At 32.0% G+C, this 20827-nt stretch overlaps 1 protein-coding gene across 2 annotated transcripts in view; it reads right to left on the bottom strand.

The window, feature by feature from the left end:
- LOC114337978 (equilibrative nucleoside transporter 1-like) overlaps positions 1–20827 on the bottom strand; it is a 201705-nt gene that overhangs the window by 71398 nt on the left and 109480 nt on the right. For both annotated transcript variants that reach the window (XM_050645658.1, XM_050645657.1), the window contains one exon: positions 17460–17712. In XM_050645658.1, coding sequence (XP_050501615.1) covers positions 17460–17712 — 253 coding nt within the window. The remainder of the gene's footprint in view (positions 1–17459; positions 17713–20827) is intronic.

Raw genomic sequence — 20827 nt, 5'->3', positions numbered from 1 at the left:
TGTGATTGAATTTTCTCAGAACGCACAATCTGAAAACCTTGTACTGGCTTCTTATGAAATATCAAAATTAAATGCTGAAACAGGTTATCCACTCACACACATTTGTCAAGAAATTAATAGTTCTAGCAATGAAAATAGTAGCATCTCGGATAATATGTGATGAAAAGCAATAAAAGCAAGAAGTGAATTCGCTGGCTCTATCAAATAACACATTGAAGAATAGGATTGTGGAGATGGCAGATAATATTGAAGAAACTATTATATGTCACTTAAAGGACTATAACTATTTTTCCTTGCAACTTGATGAAAGTACAGACATATCAGATAATGTTAGTTTAATATGTTTTGTAAGACACGATTTTGAAAATACTATTCACGAAGAATTTCCATTTTGTAAATCTTTGTCAACAAGACCAACTGCTGAAGAAATATTTAATCTGATTTAACTACATTAGTGATAATGGAATTGAATGTGGGGGCAATGGCAGGCACTCGTACTGTACTTTTTCCGGGGATCAAAGCCTTAGCACCAGAATGTATTTGGGTGCATTTACCATCCACAGAGAGGTATTAGCTGTCAAAAAAATGACACTAATTTTAACCGAATCTATGAAGGAGAGTGTAAATTTTTTAAACTTCATAAAATCTCGCCCACTGAACTCACAAAGTATTCTCTGCTTTGTGCAAAGAAATGGGAAGTGGTCATGAAGATCTTATTTTGCACTGCGAAGTGCGTTGGTTATCAAAAAGGAATGTTTTAGAATGTCCTATTGAATTGAAGGAAGAAATTTCAATATTATTAGAAGCACATCCACCAACAGTATTCAATATTTCAATTTAAAGACAGTTTTCATAATGTCACTTGGTTAATTAAGGTAGCTTACCTTTGTGATATTTTTGACTTCTTGAACAATTTAAATATGACATTACAAGGTAGCAATGTAACTGTATTTAAAGTACAAGAGAAGGTGGAAGCTGCAACAAAAAAACTTAATTTGTAGACACATCGCGCGGAAGCAGGTAATTACAAAGCTTTTGCAAAGCTAACGGAACTACAAAAAAAAATAATATCGTAAATTCATTGTCGGATGAGATTTCAGCGGCTTTCAAGAAACACCTGTTAAGACTGGACGCAATAGGCAAATCTGAAGGAATACTTTCCCCCATCCACGGCAACAAAGCGTGGATAAGGTATCCATTTACAATGGACGTATAATCCGAGGCAGAACTTCGGATTTAGATGTTGAGTCAGTAATTGAACTATCATGTTATAGGGCACTCAAAGACATATTAGAAAAAATACCACTCATAGATTTTTGGCTGTTTTGCCACCAGGAGTAGGTACCCAGTTTTAGCAGAAAAAGCAATAAAATTTCTAATTCCTTTTGTTTCGACCTATAAGTGTGTGGTAGGGTTTTTAACACTGATTTTCCTTAAAAATACATATAGGAACCATTTGGAAGTCGAACCGGACCTGAGGATAAAATTAACATCTACGTCCCATTAATATTTGATTATTATTTTGTTTTATTATATTTTTGTTTGAGCAAATGATTCTCTATTAAAATATATAAAACTGTAATAAATATTTAAATATGTTTTCTTGTACACACACCAGGCTATGCAAAAAATTAGTGGGTCACGAGGGATAAGCACAAAAATAACCGGGTCACGGAAAAATAAGTTTGGGAAACGCTGCCTTAAACGATGAAGTGCTACATAGACTAGGCAAAGAACGAGAACTTTTCAACACAGTGAAAGTTACAAAAAATTATACCTTGGCCACATAGTGAGAAATAATTAATAATAATATTCTCAACTAATAGTGAAAGGAAAGATCAATGGAAAGGGAGGACTAGGAACGAAAAGACTTTTGTACCTAGGAAACATCTGACAATCGACAGGGCTAAATTTTAAACAGCTAATTTAAACATTAAATCTGCCATATTATGCTGAAACAATGGATAAATTAGAGAATGTAAAACTAAAGCATATGCTAGAAAATATAGGAATAGATCACAAAATATTCGTGTCATTAAAAGTAAGTTTTAACTATTTATAATGGGAAATAAGCCACAATATTATTAAAAAATGATTTTTATTAACGTTTCGACGCCCAAATCGGGTGCCGTTGTCAAAATACAAAATACTACTAACATAAACAAAAATGTTGTTGCTTAGTAAAAAAATTCTTCTAATAATTTATTTAATTTGACTCATTTATATCGGCAATTCAGATACATATGATACATTTTAAAGTAGAAGACTTTAAAATTATATTGCCAATATTTATGAGTTGCGTTCCTGGGACGACTTTAAATAACTCATAAATATTGGCAATATCATTTTAAAGTCTTCTACTTTAAAATGTATCATATGTATCTGAATTGCCGATATAAATGAGTCAAATTAAATAAATTATTAGAAGAATTTTTTTACTAAGCAACAACATTTTTGTTTATGTTAGTAGTATTTTGTATTTTGACAACGGCACCCGATTTGGGCGTCGAAACGTTAATAAAAATCATTTTTTAATAATATTGTGGCTTATTTCCCATTATAAATAGTTAAAATTGTAAAAATGCCACAAGAAAATAGCTTCATAACAACAAAAAGTAAGTTTGTACCTAATGAAATCAAACTGCTACCGTAAAAACATCGACAAAATCTCCATGCAACGAGGAATCAGACAAGGTCGCATTTTGTCCCCTACAATGTTTACTCGGACCAGTTATTTAAAAAGGCACTTGAGAGACAGCCTCAGGAATAAAAATCAACGGGAAACTGCTTAATGTTATTAGATAAGCGGACAATAGAGTCAGAAAATATTGAACGTCTTCATGTTCTGCTCTTCTGCTTGGACGTATTCACGAAATTCTAGAGGAAATGGGCATTAGAAGAAACTAAAAAAAAACAATTTGGTAGTATTTAATCGTAACCTCTTTTCAGACGAGAGGCCCGTTCAGGAAAAAGTGAGAGATATTAACAACCTATCTGGTCCCGAGATCGCAATTGAAGAAATTACTATAGCAATAAATACCTCGAAAGATGGAAGACAATTGGACCTGATCAAATTCCTGTTGAGTTACTAAGATTGTTAGATGAAGATGGAATTACGATGCTCCAAAAATTTTTCAACCAAATCTATAAAAAAGGAAAATTCCCTGTCCAATGGCATGTATCTACCTTTATCCTTTTTCCAAAAAAGAACAACGCAACAAAGTGTCAAGACCACCGACTGATAAGTCTGATGAGCCATTCTTTAAAATTATTCCTCAAAGTTCTTCACTAAAGAATCTCCATAAAATGCATTAAGATTATTGGTTGCTCACAATTTGGATTTAGAAAGGGCCTGGGTACCAGGGAAGCACTAGTTGCAACCCAAGCGCTAGCTCAGAACTGCTACGATTAAAAGAAAGATGTAATGATGTGCTTTGTAGATTATGAAAAAGGCTTTGATCGAGTGCAACATCATAAACTCGTACATATACTAAAATAATTCGACATAAATCAAAAAGACATTCATTGCATAGAAGCTCTTTACTGGAATAAAACAGCTGTCGTAAAGGTGGATAATGAAACAGCGCAAGCTCAAAAAATTCTCAGAGGTGTAAGACAGGGATGAATTCTCTCCCCACTACTGTTCAATTTATATTCAGAAAGTATCTTCCAGGAAGCTCTTGATGAATACGAAAGCGGTATCAAAGTAAATGGTACCTGGGTCAATAAGACACGATATGCGAATGACTCGGTCTTAATAGCAGACAATATAGAAGACCTCCAAAACCTCTTTAATAAAATTGTAGAACATAGCGAGAACATGGGACTTAGCATCAACATAAAAAAGGACGAAATTCCTTATAATCAGCCGTCAATTATGTCAACATCAAAATGCAAGACTAGCATATAACAACAAAGATGTAGAGCGTGTAAGAAAATTTAAGTACCTGGGAACCTGGCTATGTGAAGTCTGGATGTCGGATATGGAAATTAAATGTCGGATAGAAAGGGCCAGAAGTGCATTTACGAAATTCAAAAACGTCTTTACGAACTCTGACATTGACTTGAACCCAAGACTAAGATTCACGAAATGCTATATATGGTCGGTGCTCTTATATGACATGGAAGGATGGACTTTAAAAATCAACACAATGAATAAGCTAGAGGCATTTGAGATGTGGATTTATCGACGAATTCTTAAAGTTCCCTGGACCACACGAGTAACAAATGAAGAAATCCTGAGAAGAATTGGTACAGAACGACAACTGCTATGCACAATTAAACAGAGAAAAACGGCATACCTACTTGGGGCACCTAATTAGAAACGAAAGATACCAGTTTCTGCAAACCTTAATTGAAGAAAAGATCGAAGGAAGAAGAGGAGTGGGCAGGAAGAAAATGTCATAGCTCCGTAATGTCAAATAATAGACAGGACTAAGAAACATAGGAGACCTAATAAATACTGCAAGGGATAGAGAATAATGGTCAAACGTGATCGCGAACATCCATTCGTGGATTACATAAGAAGAAGAAGAAGAAGAATCGTAACCTACATCCACATGCAGAGCTTCAAGAGACACTAAAAGTATCGACCATGATTAGAATTGAAGCATTGGAAATGTGGATTTATAGACAGATGCTGAAGATACCTTGGGCATAAAAAAACTAATGAGAAAGTATTTCTTCTTCTTCTTGTGCCACTCCTATCGAAGATTGGAAATCGTCAAGGCTATCCTGACCTTGTTTACAGCTGACTTAAAGAGTTCGTTAGTGGTGCAGCCAAACCACTCTCTCAAATTCCGCAACCATGACATTCTTCTACGGCCTGGATTACTAGACAAGGCGAAAACGGCGGGTTCGTTGTGAAAAATATTCCCATAAGATTTTTTTGCATAATAACATTCGTGAGACATCCCAGAATAAGGTTCAAAAATTATAAGAGACCTTTTTTATCCAGAATGGTCCAAAAAACCTACAAAAAGATTGTCCGGGCCAAAAATATTGATTTTTGCAATTTGATTAAAAAAATTGTTAAAAAAAAATTTGGCCCACTTTTCACGTGGGCGACTTCTTGAACCTTATTCTGGGATGTCTCACGAATGTAATTATGCAAAAAAATCTCATTGGAATATTTTTCCCAACGAACCCGCCGTTCAAGGTACTTCAAGGTTTGTGACTCTTTCAACCCTGCTTATCTTCAGCATTTGACGGTAGCACTACATCTCGAAACTTTTAATATTTGTTTTAATATTTTTTGCAATATTTTTTTATATTTTTTTAATATTTTTTTTATTTTATTTTTTGTTACTATTTTTGTTATACAGTTTTTTTAATATTTTTTTATTTTTATAGGAAGTACTAAGGAGGGTCAACAAAAATGAAAAACTGTAAAGACTGGATAACGTCTTATCTGCGAGATAAAGTAAGATGGAATAAGTAATACTACTTAGAACTGATCCAAAAAACAAAATAGAGGGTCGTAGAAATGTAGGAAGAAAAAAAGTTTCTTGCTTATAAAACATTCGTGAACGGACTCAAATATCAAATGCAGAACAATTATTCCATGTTGCAGAAGATCGAGAAGCCTTCGCAACGGTGATCGCCAACGTCAGATAATAGGGAACATGCACATTTTTTTTATTAGATAATAATGTTCAGTTTTGTTTAAAAATGAGATTTCCAAAATTTCACTCTTCAAAAACTCGTAATAACTTAGAAATACATATTTAAAGTCTTCGGCGGTATAAAATAGTTCAAACGGCCCGTGACGTCACATAGTTTTGCATTAGTTTTGATTATGGTTATATTTCGCTGTATCTAGGTACACGCTAACGTGTACGCAAATAAAAAAGTTAGGTAGACGCGAATTAAACTTCATCAAGCCAGTGACGTCATTATTTAGCTTGCGCAGTGACTATAAATTTTAGTACATGCTATTTTGATATGTTTAGTGTTTGTTTGATAGAAAAATATTTGTTAAGGGAAGGGAAGCAGAACTATTCAGATGTTTCAAACTTAATTGTAATAAATCAATGTATATATAAAAGTATATATTTAGGTTAGCAAAATAATTATATGTATTTAGTTGACATGACATGTAGGTACAAAATATTGTTAAAATAATTTTTATATGTAAGTGAATTATTATAATCAACTATTCTAAATGCAAAATAAGCCACAATTTAACTAAAAAAATTATTTTATTAACGTTTCGACGTCCAAATCGGATGTCATTGTCAAAATACAAAAATTAGTCAGATTAAATAAATTATTAGAAAAACTTTTTTACTAAGCAACAACATTTTTGTTTAATTTAATAATATTTTTTATTTTGACAACGACATCAGGTTTAGACGTCGAAACGTTAATAAAATCAATTTTTTAATTAAATTGTGGCTTAGTTCTCATTTAGAATAGTTGATTACAAAAATTCCACAAGGATAATAGCTTCAGAACAAGTTAATTATTATTGTGAAAGCTTTAGGTCTTCCCCAGGCAACCAAGTGACGTCATATAACGTTGAGGAAACGTCAGTTTTTGGTTGAATATAACACGTGTTTAAACATAACGTCATATAGACGTCTTTTGTAGGTGATTATAAATGCGTAAGATTAATGACGTTAAAATTACGTTTAAAAAACGTTTTAATTTCAGACAGCCTAAGTCTGACGTCACAAAATTGGGAGGAGCTTGCTTGTTTGTATTGACTCCAAATCATTTCGTTTAGGTATAACGCTAAAGTGTTCATAAGAAATTTCTCATTTATTGTTTACGCGGTTGTGTCTTGTGTGATAAAATAAGACATTTCATTTAGATATTTAGTTGAAGAAACGTGTTAATTAAGAGATTTTTATGCGTTTTTGCTCAGTGAGTTAGTTTAATGCAGTAATTCTTCTTGACAACTATTTGAGGTTATGTTTATTTGTTTTTAATTAAGCGTTAAATGAAGATATTAAGGCAGCGTTAAATTAAGATATTAAGTATGCTGGATAATTTGTTAATAAATTATTTATTAGTTTGATATATATGTTGTTTCAGTTTTGACACAGTAAGTAGGTATATATAACTAGTGAAAATTCTATAATGTGAGGGTTGGTACAATCATGCAGAATCAATGTTGCTTCTAGCGCACAAGCGATCTTAAACAAGTGGTAGTATATCTTCGACACATGGGAAGTAGAGGCCTATAGGTAGGGTTACCATAATTTATTAAGGCCAAATCCGGACAGGGGTAGTGCAAGGGGTTGTAGAAAATGTAAAATGTGAATTTGACTGTGTTGCTACCTCTACATTGTACATATTATATTCGAAATGCATATGGCAAGTACAGCTGTTTCGCTACAATATGCAACTTTTTCGCTACATTATGTTTCACTAACATCGAAAATCTGCCAGTTTAAAATACATATACACCTATTTAACATGACAAGCAGTGAGACCAACTTAACTAGGTGCTGCACAGAATGAAATTTACCGCCGTTGGGCCAAGTGTTTTCCATTTTTTTTTTGGTAAAGAAAAAAATCCGGACATTTCTCATATCCGGACGCCAATCCGGACATGTCTTTCAAATCCGGACTGTCCGGACGAAATCCGGACGTATGGTAACCCTACCTATAGGTTTCATGTTAGCTATTTTTTATACTATTTTGAAAAATCTGAAAGAGTTCACTTTTTGAAAGTATTAAAGACGTGATTTTAACGACGTATAAAGGTCGTCATCTTTTTAACGTTTAAAAATCGTCACGATCTCGACGTCAAAAAAACGTAGATACGATTACGTTTTAAAATCGTCACAATTATAACGTCAAATCGATGAGACAAATACACGTGATTTTCAACGTCAGTACTACGTCATAGAAACACGTCAATTGGTCATTTTTATGACGTGTTATCTACGTTATAAAAACGTCGTTTAGTTGCCTGGGTCCTTTTATTTTAATCTTGGACGGTAGTACTATTTCATTTATAACTAAAAAATTATATATTAATTTATAGTCCCTTATCTTTTTCGTACTGTTTTAAGTGTTCTTAAACCCGTTAAAAGAACTAAATAATTGTCCACACTCCATAGTTAATTTAAAAACAAACACTAAACAAATAAAAAATAAGAAATCACTGACACTCTAACTTTTTATTTGCGTACACGTTAACGTATACCTAGACACAACCTTATATTTAGGTATATTCTTCTTCTCCTTCTTTAGTTTATTGGCCTCCACCTACTTGGGTATTTGGCCAGCTCATCGTCGTGGAATAAGTCAAAAATATTTATATTCTAATGACATTTATCGTATGTCATTGTAATAATATATACCAGTTTGTTAAAATTGGAGTTTTATACTGTTTTTGAAGAAAAGGAACGAAGGTTTACTATTGAAAATAAAACCATTTTGTAAAAGTAAAAATTTTCTATGAATAGTTCAAACGATCAAACACACTTGTAACGTCACATAAATGTATTTTCTACTGACGTTTATAACGTCTAATTTAAAATTCTGCTTACTTTATTGGAAAAATGTAAATGTACAACCCAGTGACGTCACGACGCGTTTTTTGCCACCTGTTTTAATTTGAATTTTTAATCGTCTTTAGGGGCCAAACGAAAGACAAACAAAACTTTTTTATCTTTGATACATGTTTTAAATTATGTTCTGTTGTGATTTATAACATTTTTTTCGAATTTAAAAATTTATGTAAGTTCCCTATTGTGATATAGTCCTAGGTAATAACGTTTTTTCCATGACACTTGAACAGCCAGGGTACTGAAGCGTTTTTTCGACAGGTAATACCTATAAGAGCAAATTGTAACTATTTCCTGCGTAGGGTCTGGCGGCCATTTTTATTTATAAACAATTAACTGTCAAAAAATAGCATTTTTCACTTTTTTCTCAAATCAATGGAAAACAGAGAAATTAATGGTTTTTTAGTACAAATATCTTCGAGATTATGGAAAAAGCTTTAGAATGACGTATTAAAAAGTTTGATATACTCATTTATTGTTAATATAATTGCGAAAAAAGGTCGGAATTGCAAAAAAAATAATTTTCGCAATAACTATTGTAAAAATTAGTGTACAGCTTTGAAATTTTTGTCAAATAAGGGTTCTTTGGTGCTTAATATGTGATAAAAATTTCAAAGCGAGTCATTCAATTGTTTAAATTTTATTCAAATTGTTTATCCCAGAGAGTATCTTTTTGCAATAACATAAGTCAGAAAAAAATGACGTTAGAACCATTCCACAGGTGTCAAATGAAAGAGCATGAGCTATATTTGCAACTTGGTTTAAAAAAAGTGGATAAAAAATGCATTTATTAGTAGTAAAAGTATCGTAAATCTTTCCTTATAAACTTTTTATTTTGTTATATAAGAAATTATACATATTTATTACAATTTTTTATCAATTATGATATAGATAACATTACTTGGTAGTTGTGCACTTAAAACAGGGTAAAAAAGTTAATTTTTTCGGGAAAATTATTCAAAAAGTTTATAAAGAAAAATTTACGATACTTTTACATAATTATTTATTACTAATGAATGCATTTTTTATTCACTTTTTTAAACCATGTTGAAAACGTAGCTCATGCTCTTTCATTTGACACCTGTGGAATGGTTTCTAAGGTAATTTTTTTCTGACTTATGTTATTGCAAAAAAAATGCTCTCTGGGATAAACAATTTGAATAAAATTTAAACAATTGAATGAATCGCTTTGAAATTTTTATCACATATTAAGCACCAAAGAACCCTCAATTGACAAAAAATTCAAAGCTGTACACCAATTTTTACAACAGATATTAAGAAAATATTTTTTTTTGCAATTCCGACCTTTTTTCGCAATTATATTAACAATAAATGAGTATATCAAATTTTGTAATACGTCATTTTAAAGATTTTTCCATAATCTCGAAGATATTTGTAATAAAAAAATCATATTTTTTTTGTTTTATGGCATAGACTTGGGTGTCAATTAGCCAGTCACAACTTTTTGTTTTCTATTCATACATAAAGAAAGCAATGAGGTCCTTAGAGTTCCATAGCAAACTCTTCCACAGCTCTCTACTCAGTTCAAAAGCTGCAGTTGGCCGCTATGTACTGTCCAAGTTGCTCACCACATTTTTCCATTATACATCTTTTTCTTCTTCTTTTTTCATATGTACATAATATATCAAATTATCAGGATTAAAAGTTTAGAGGTTAATTTTAGTTTCACAGATAAATTTCATTAAACAATCATATATATTTTTGCTATTAAGAGACAATAGATGGGATACATTGAAAGGTGGAAAAACATTACATTTTATTAAATCTTCGATTAAATTATAGGTGTATGGAATGTATTTTGTGCACTCAAAGAAAGTGTGATTCAAATCACCCACCTTCTGACATTCAGTACAAAGATTTGAATCGAAAACTTTAATTCTTGATAGATGTAGAGGGAAACAAGCATGTCCAAACTTCATTCTAATTAATGTTGTTATATATCTTCGAGGTACTACAAATTTTTAAACCAATATATATTTGGAACAGAAGATTGAATCAGTGAATACTGAGATTTGGATTGTTTACAAAGATCTCGCCATTATTGACTCCACTGATTTTTAACTCGATGCTTAATAGTGTTAACTAAATCAGATATGCAAATCGTACGATTATTTAAAGTACCATACTCAATAGCTTTCTTAGCCAAACTATCAACATATTCATTGTGCGTTAGTCCTATATGAGCCTTAACCCATAAAAAGTTCACTCTTATTTTATTTTTATGAATTTCAAAAAGGATTTTCTTAATTTTTTCTTCTTCAGGAGCCATCTCCGCTACGGAGGTTGGCAATCATCATAGCTATTTTAATTTTTGAGGCAGTAGCTCTAAATAGTTGTTTCGAGCTGCATCCAAACCACTCTCTCAGGTTCTTCAACCATGAAATTCGTCTTCTTCCTATGCTTCTTCTGCCATCTATCTTTCCCTGCATTATGAGTCGTAGGATGCCATACTTCTCGCCCCGCATCACATGTCCGAGATACTGTAGCTTCTTTTCTTTAATTGTAAGTTCAACTTCCTTTTCTTTACCTATTCTTCTCAGTACTTCATTGTTTGTAACTCTATCTACCCAGGAAACCCTCATAATTTTTCTATAGGTCCACATTTCAAAGGCGTTAAGTCGTCTCATTGTCTCTACATTTAACGTCCATGATTCCACTCCATAGTATAGAACACTGTAGACGTAACATTTTGTTAGGCGTACTTTAAGAGCTAATGTTAAATCTTTGCTACATAGGACCTTTTTCATTTTTATAAAATTAGAACGTGCTTTTTCGATTCTGACTTTTATTTCTGCAGTGTAGTCGTTATTTTCTGTTATAAGTGTTCCTAGGTAAGTGTACTTTTTTACTCTGTCGATCTGCTGGCCCTCTACTATCAAGATTTCGTTAGTATTATGGTTGTTTTTACTAATTTTCATAAACTTCGTCTTTTTGATGTTGAGAGAGAGTCCGTACTTCCTACTACACCTTACTATTTTACTCATGAGTCTTTGCAGGTGTTGTAAACTATCGGCTATTATTACTGTATCATCTGCATATCTGATGTTGTTAACTAAGGCTCCGTTTACTCTTATGCCGACTGTTTCATCTTCCAGAGTTTCTCGCATTACCTCTTCAGAATAAGCGTTAAATAATAGAGGTGATAGTATGCAGCCTTGCCTGACTCCTCTCTTTATTTCCATTTCTTCAGATGTTTCTTTTTCAATTCTTACTATTGCTCGCTGATTGTAATAGAGGTGTGTTATTAGTCTTAAATCTCTTTCATCTAGATTTTTATTTTTTAGGATTTCCATGAGTCGATCATGTTTTACTTTATCAAACGCCTTATTGTAGTCTATAAAACAGACGTAAAGAGGATGGTTAACATCCAAACATCTCTGTGTCAGCACGTTGAAGGAGAATAATGCCTCTCTGGTACCCTCTTCTTAATTAGTAGGATATAAATATTTGAATTGTTATTGGGAAAATCTATAGTTTGAATAGCAAGAAAAACAGAGATGAGTCGGGAATAATTGTTGTAGATATATCTTCTGATTCTTTAAAATATTGCAGGGCCTCATAAATTGCTATGGCTTCAGCACCGAAGATAGAAAAATCATGGCCTAACTTAAACATTTTTTCTGTTTTAGTAGCAGGTATGTAAAAGGCACATCCAGTGCCAACTAATGTCTTAGATGCATCTGTATATATATTTACAGAGTCTGGCCAATTCTCTTAAGTCCAAAGCTATCAATCACGTTATAATAACAGTCAAAATTTGAAAGATCTCAAAAAGCCTCGCAAAGTGGAGGCGAGTTCTTTAGCTTCCAGTATTTATTAGTTAAATCCGCTACATTTAGCTTGTTAATATTTTGGTAAAGACCGATGTTTATGTAACGAATTTTCATTAAAAATTTCTGGCTGAGATATTTCCTTCTATAATTGAGTGGAATTTCTAAAGCTTCTACATGTAAAAGCTTTATTTGGAGTTGATTTCATAGCTTATAAACAGATACGGAGTCCTAAGTTCTGTACAACGTCTACTTTGTTTAAAATATGTTTAGAAGCTGAGCCATATAGAATACATCCATAATCAATTATAGATCTAATATATGATCGATAGAAAAGTAAGGAAGTTTCAACATCAGCTCTCCACCAAGTCCTTGAAATTGCTTTAAGAAAATTTAGATCCTTATTACATCGATTTATCATAAAGTCAATATGTAATTTCCAAGTCAATTTACGATCCAAAATCATTCCTAAATATTTAATGGAAGAATAAAATGCGTAGTCGTAGCCATTAAGTTTTAAATTCTCTATTTTTGGAATATTATGTCGAGTGAAAATACATACAGTAGATTTGTTTTGAGCTATTTCGAATCCGTTTTGATTGAACCATGAATTAACACAACATTGAATTCGTCCTATGGTTTGAACCGAGTTATCATAAGTTTTGACCTGTGAATACAGAAGAAAATCATCAGCATATTGTATTATTTGAAATTTAAAGATGTCAGTAGGGACTTTATGCAAATCCGCAGTATACATATTAAACAAAAAAGGACTCAATACTGATCCCTGTGGAAGTCCTAAATTATTATATCTAGGACCTATCAGTTTATTATTATTAGTTCTCAGATATACCTTTCTGCAGGAATAAAAATTATAAAGAGCTTCAGCCAACTGAGGCGGTATATGAAAATGTTTTATTCATTTTTCCCTTAAAATGTCAAGACTGACAGTATCATATGCACTTTCAATATCTAAGCATATTGTAGGTAAATAAGTGTTGTTGGAAAATGTGTTTTGAATATCTGTTACTAGTGTAGAAAGTGCGTCTAAAGTACCACATCCTTTTTTATAACCAAACTGAAAATCTGGAAGAAGTTTGTTTTTTTCTACCCACCATTCCAACCTGTGTTTTATCATTCGTTCTAGAGTTTTCAACATGCAGGACATAAGAGAAATCGGTCTCTATGACTGAGCCAAATTTGAGTTTTTACCTGGTTTTAAAATTGGTAAAACAATTACATCGTGAAATTGATCAATAACTGATTTATTGCTGATTACACCATTAAAAATATCCAACATTAGAAGTTTGGCAATTTTGGGGAGATGTTGAATCATTGGATATTTAATATTATCAAATCCTGGACTCGTGTTATTTCGATTTTTTAGAACATATTCTAGTTCTGTAAGATTAAAAGGTTCTAGTAAAAAATGGTTTTGCTTATCTTGAATATAATTATGAGTACTAGGTGGTTTAACAGATGGCGGAGCAATTTTATCAAAGATTTCATCCTCTAATGTGTTATCTAAATTGTATGCATTTGGAATTGATTTTCTATTTAGTTTTCTGGCTTGCTTCCACAACGTTGTAGTAGGGGTATTTCTGTTTAGAGAAGACACAAAATCTTTCCAACTCTTTTTAGCTATCAATTTTAGATTCTTCTTAGTTTTAGCCATGCTAGCTTGACACTTTATATAACTTTCAAAATTAGTATTTTTTTATATACTTCCAGTGCTTCTTGCCTTTCTTTAATAATTGTGTCACATTATGTATTCCACCAAGGTGGAGAACAACGAATTTTATTTTTAAAAGTTTTGTATTGCGGGATTGAAATGTGCGCAGCATGATTCATACTATCTATTAGAAAGCTATATTTATCAGATATGCTGTCCATTTCGTAAACGCTATTAAAAAAATTTTCAACTGAGGTTGTGTAAAAAGTCCAATTGGCTTTTCTAATATTCCACTTACTTCTCGGTATAAACTCTTCATTTGTAGTACTATCTAATATTTCCATATTGATAATAAAATGATTAGAGCCTAGTGTGTCTGAATGTATGTACCAGTGGATTTTTTTAGCTATGTCAGGAGTAACAAAGGTTACATCAATTGCTGAACTGTTTTGATCTGGTCGAGTTAGAACAGTAGGCTCACCGTTATTTATTACGATAAGGTTGAGATCATCTGCAGTATTAATAAGTTGTGTTCCAACAGTGTCATTGTAACTAGATCCCAAATAGTATGGTGAGCATTAAAATCTCCTCCTATAATTGCTGAATTATTAACTTGCGAGAAGATTTTTGTCCAATCATTTACTGAACTTTTACTTTTATATTTAATATAAAACAAGTGATCTGAATATTTTATCTATATATAGACCTCCTAAAAGTAAAAGTTCAGTAAATGATTGGACAATAATCTTCTCGCAAGTTAATAATTCAGCAATTATAGGAGGAGATTTTAATGTTCACCATACTATTTGGGGATCTAGTTACAATGACACTGTTGGAACACAACTTATTAATACTGCAGATGATCTCAACCTTATCGTAATAAATAACGGTGAGCCTACTGTTCTAACTGGACCAGATCAAAACAGTTCAGTAATTGATGTAACCTTTGTTACTCCTGACATAGCTAAAAAATCCACTGGTACATACATTCAGACACACTAGGCTCTAATAATTTTATTGTCAATATGGAAATATTAGATAGTACTACAAATGAAGAGTTTATACCGAGAAGTAAGTGAAATATTAGAAAAGCCAATTGGACTTTATACACAACCTTAGTTGAAAATTTTTTTAATAGCGTTTACGAAATGGACAGTATATCTGATAAATATAGCTTTCTAATAGATAGTATGAATCATGCTGCGCACATTTCAATCCCGCAATTGAAAACTTTTAAAAATAAAATTCGTTATTCTCCACCTTGGTGGAATACATAATGTGATAAGATTATTAAAGAAAGGCAAGAAGCACTGGAAGTATATAAAAAAATACTAATTTTGAAAGTTATATAAAGTGCCAAGCTAGCATGGCAATTAAATTTTAATTGTTACACCACAAACTTCTATTTCCGTATTAAAATTAGAGTTTAAATTTAGTTCACTAAAAATAATTTAATTGTGGATGAGAATAGCTACACCACCGAAGCCATCATTTCTGTCTTTTCTAACCAAATTATAATTTTTAAAATGATAGCTAATATCTTTTTTGAACCATGTTTCACTAATTCGAAGGATGTCTATACTTTTATTATTTAAATAATGCATTAAATTATCTTTGTTTGATATAGCAGATCTGGAATTCCACTGACTTATTTTTAAATTATGTTGTATTGATATTATGAATTAGTTATGAACTGTTCTACTTCTTTAATAATTAATTTGTTGTCTAAGGTTTTTATGTCTTCTACTGTATGTATATTTTTTTAAAAAGTTTATTATATATGTTGCTACAGATTTAGCTAGTTCAATTTTATTTTCGATATTAGTATTCGGGGTATAAGAATTAGTTGGCAAAGGTTGAGACGGTCCAAAAGTGAAGGGGAACATCGGTTTATGAGATGTTGATTCTAAAATAGGTGAATTTGCTTTTCTTTTCTATCTTGGGTGTTCATTTGAATTATTTATATTAGAGTTTGATTGAGTCAAAAATTGAGATCTTTTTATTTCTACAGCTGGTCGAGTCGGACCCATATTTCTACTATTATTATTAATTGGTAGAGACGGAAAATATTTTTCATTATTATTTAAACCAAAGAAAGATTTGGGCCTGATGAGTGCCGAAAAGGAGTTTTCACATATTAATCTAGCTTCCACAAAAGTAGTTTTTTGTTCTATCATAATACTTTTAATTTTCTGTTGTTTTTCGTAAAATGGACATTTTTTTTGATATTGTCACATGTTCGTTATTTTTGCAATGTATACAGAACATACTTTTCTCAAAATGATGATCTTTATTTTTAATTTCACCGCACTGTATACATAATTCCTGTGTATTACGGCATTGTTTTGAAACATGTCCAAATTTTAAACACTTATAACATTGTACAACTCGGCCAAAAAACTGTTCAACATTAAAATATACTCTATTAAAGGCAACATAATTAGGTAAAATATTGCCTTCAAAAGTTATAATTATAGTTTTTTGTCCACAAACTCAATTTTGTCTTCTTTTTGTACCCTACGTTTAGTCCTATATATACTTAAAACATTAGAAGGAGTTTCGATGTTATCCATAAGATATTTAACATCATATCTAGTGTCAACATCTTTCACCACACCTTTTATTTCTAATAAATGAGTAGGAATATATGCTTTCAAATTTTGTTTTTTAAGTGAGCTGTTATTGACTAGGTTATTTGCCTCTAACCGAGAAGTAAGCAAAACTTTTACGCGATTCCTACCTATACTTTTAATTTCTCGAACATTCGTAAGTTTTAATTTCTTAAAAATAAGGTGACCAATTGTCATTGCATGTAATTTTCCCAAATTAAGATCATCGCCAATCCTTTCAATATAAACCCAAATATTATCAAGATTATACTTATCTGAAAGCAAATTGAATTGTTTAATGTTCGATCTCAAGTTTTGACCATCATCTTGCATGTTCAATTCCATTTCACTAATAATATCGCCATTGTCCGCAGTCACTCGCGTCAAAAGAGACGTCCCTGACTCACTTTTATCCCCCATTTAGGGGGAAATCAGTTTTAAACCACTATTATATACGTAAATGTTTTTGTTTATAAACACTAAATTAATTATTAATCACTACTTTATCCTCCAAAATCACCAAAACTTTTATCTTTTACAGGAGCAGATCAAAATATCGAAAAAAAATCATAAGTTTCTCTGTTTTCCGTTGATTTGAAAAAAAAAGGGGAAAATGCCATTTTTGACAGTTAATTGTTTATAAATAAAAAGGGCCGCCATATCCTACGCAGGAAATAGTTATAATTTGTTTCTATAGGTATTACCTGTGGAAAAAACACTTCAGTACCCTGGCTGCTGAAGTGTCACGAACAGGGTATATTTTTGTCTTATTACCCTGCCCTAATATGGTACGTGCAGAGGAAAAAACCCTAAGTAATTTTGCGGTATTTATAAGCAATAATATTTATACACGAATTATTCTTACCTGTATATAAAATATTTTGAATTCTTGAACACAACAAAATAGTAAATTGTAGTAAAAATCAGGATAAAGCAGCCAACGGAGAACTGAATTGCACCGTTTTCATTTGGCCTTAGCCGAAAACTAAGAAGGATTATTTGTAAAACAGCTGACAAGATTCCACATATATTGTTACCTGACTGAAGTGAAGCATAATATGAACACGGAAATTTGGTTATTAATTCGTATAAGCTAGCTAACGCCAAACCTGTGAAACCTAAAATTATTAAATTACTTTTAATTACATATTTCTTATTCAGCTTATAGTCCAAGAGCTGGAAGCGGATTTTGCTCGTTATATGGACAACCTATACGGGGATATGTTGAATTAGTCGTGTACATGACTTTCGTTCCACATGAGTGGACAGCTGAGCGGGGGACGAGATTTTTTGTAACGCTCGTGATCGAGATTGTGCACCAAAATTTGGGAATAAATAGGTCATGACTAGTGTGACCAACTAGTCCGAAAAATCCGGGACATGGCCCGAATTACTAAGTCGTGTCCCGGTGTCCTGGAAAAGGCTTCCGGGCCATCCGAATTTTCAGAGATTTGGTAAAATTATATTTTGAAAAGGTTATTCTTTTAAGAATTCGCATCAAATTGAATTGGTGGGACGAAGAAAGTCGACAATTTCTAGAGTGTAATACTAATACCACATCCAAAAGGCATGCATTTTATATCGTGGTATTATAGTTCTACGAAACCTCAAACTGTGGACTTTTTTAGTTTCTGTATTTTAATTATGGTCTTCTGAACAGATGAAGACTTCTTTCTTTGCCTAATCAATAAAATTACGATATTAAAGTTCTATATTAAAAAAATGGCCCGATTTTCATTGAAAAGTCCCGGATTTCAGGTTTTTTTTTCAGTCTTGTCCCGAATTCGACTGAATTGGAGTTGGTCACACTAGTCATGACGTAACTAAGCAAAATCTCCTGGAGAGGACAGCTCCGTGGGAGACATACAGGTGGCGGACAAGGATGAATACCTACGCAAAATTTGTGGGTGATGCTCGTCATCGATTATATGTCCGCCACTTGCACAATTGATTCATTCAGATGTGTAGAATCAAAATCCAAAAGGGTGGACAGCTAGACGGAGTTAGTTTTCTTTAAAATGGGGTCAGAATATTTTTATAAAATATGTAGAGACAAAATTAAATTTTCCTATATTTTTCAAATATTTTTTTATAATATTAAATTATACAAATAATTCATATAGTCAAGAATGCATTTTTTGCCTTTCCCATGCGACATCTAATTTCTAGGGTATTGTCCCATGACTCATTGATTATAGTTCCGAAGTAGTTGTATTGTGAGACACGTTCAATCTCAGTTGGTTTACATACAGATTTGTTCCAGTTATGTTTTCCTTGCTGATGATAATTAGCTTTGTTTTGCTAATGTTTATATCCCCGTATAATTTGTCCATATTACCGATCACGAGCAAAATCCGCTTCTATTTCTCCGACTATTAGATTTGCAAAGTCAATTAAATTGCATATGTTTTCTTATACCACCAAAAAAATTAAGATTATTTAAAGTGAAAAATGCTAACTCTGACATTTTTGCAACCACAAATAATTTACCACAAGAAATGGATAAAAAGGCTAAAAAATATTTAAACTATTATAAAAGCATTTCTTTCCTAGCTCCGCACATACACAAGTATTTTTATTATTTTCTTTGTATCTTTAGTTTAAATTAACGTGAGTCTGTCTTTACGTACGTAACCTAATATTTCATGTAACCACCACCTTAATATACATAAGAGATACTTATAAGAATAGATTCAGCCCTGCACTTATATGGACCAATTCGTTTAACTATCGCGAGAGTAAAATATAACTTTTATATGCAGGGTGTCCCGAAAAGATTGGTCATAAATTATACCGCACATTCTGGGGTCAAAAATAGTTCGATTGAACCTAACTTACCTTAGTACAAATGTGCTCATAAAAAAAGTTACAGCCCTTTGAAGTTACAAAATGAAAATCGATTTTTTTCAATATATCGAGAACTATTAGAGATTTTTTATTGAAAACGGACATGGATGATTCTTATGTCAGAAACATCTTAAAACAAAATTATAGTAAAATTTGTCCACCCCATAAAAATTTTAGGGGGGTTTTGTTCCCTTAAACCCCCCCACACTTTTGTGTACGTCCCAATTAATTCATTTTTGTGGTACCATTAGTTAAATACAACGTTTTTAAAACTTTTTTGTGTCCTATTGTTTTTTCGATAAGCCAGTTTTTATCGAGATGCGGCTTCTTTTTTAATATATTTACATAAACATTTTCTGTGGGTTTTGCTCCTTTAAACCCCCCAAATGTTTGTGTACGTTCCAATTAAACTATTATTGTGGTACCATTAGTTAAACACAGTGTTTTTAAAACTTTTTTATCTCTTAGTCTTTTTTTGATAAGTCACCTTTTATCGAGATGTGGCTTCTTTTTCAAAATACACATAAAAATGTAAATTATAAATAAATTTTCAGATTATTAACAGGTCTCTATAATCGTACTTAACCATATACAAATATGTGGTGGATTCGACAAATATTCAAAATATCTCGATAAACACTAGCTTATCGAAAAAGTACAAAGAGGCAAAAAAGTTTTAAAAATATTGTTTTTACCTAATGGTATTACAATATTAATTTAATTCGAACGTACACAAAAGTTTGGGCGGGTTTAAGGGAACAAAACCCGCATAAAATTTTTATGGGGTGCACAAATTTCACTTTAATTTTTTTTAAGATGTTGCTGCCATAAGAATGCCACATGTCCATTTTCAATAAAAAATCTTTAAGAGTTTTCGATATATGAAAAAAAATCGATTTTCATTTTGTAACTTTAAAGGGCTGTAACTTTTTTTGTCTGCACTATTGTATATAGGTAAGTGAGGTTCAATCAACCTATTTTGACCCCAGAATCTGTGGTATAATTTATGACCAATCTTTTCGGGACACCCTGTATAACCCACCACCTAAGTGGCAGAATAGACATTCCACACTTCCACAGTCTAGCGCGCTTGAGAGAGAAAAGAGGTAGACTATAGTAAAGGCAGCGTAAAATCATAATTTACATATTCCCTATTCCACGAACATACGCCTGTTTTGGATTACTTCGACAACGAATATTTTACTGTGCAAAATAAGAAGAACGAAAGTAAATTGCAAACTATATTGTTGTTTATTGGAATAATTATTAGCGCCATTTAGGTACTTTCGTACTTATTATGTTGCACAGTAAAATATTCGTTATCGAAGTAATCCAAAACAGGTGTATGTTCGTGGAATGGCCCATACACATATCATATTCAAATAA

This window comes from Diabrotica virgifera, chromosome 3 (assembly GCF_917563875.1).
Source record: "Diabrotica virgifera virgifera chromosome 3, PGI_DIABVI_V3a".
NCBI lineage: Eukaryota > Metazoa > Arthropoda > Insecta > Coleoptera > Chrysomelidae > Diabrotica > Diabrotica virgifera.
Note: the sequence above shows the minus strand (reverse complement) of the source record. Positions and strands in the feature narration are given on the sequence as shown.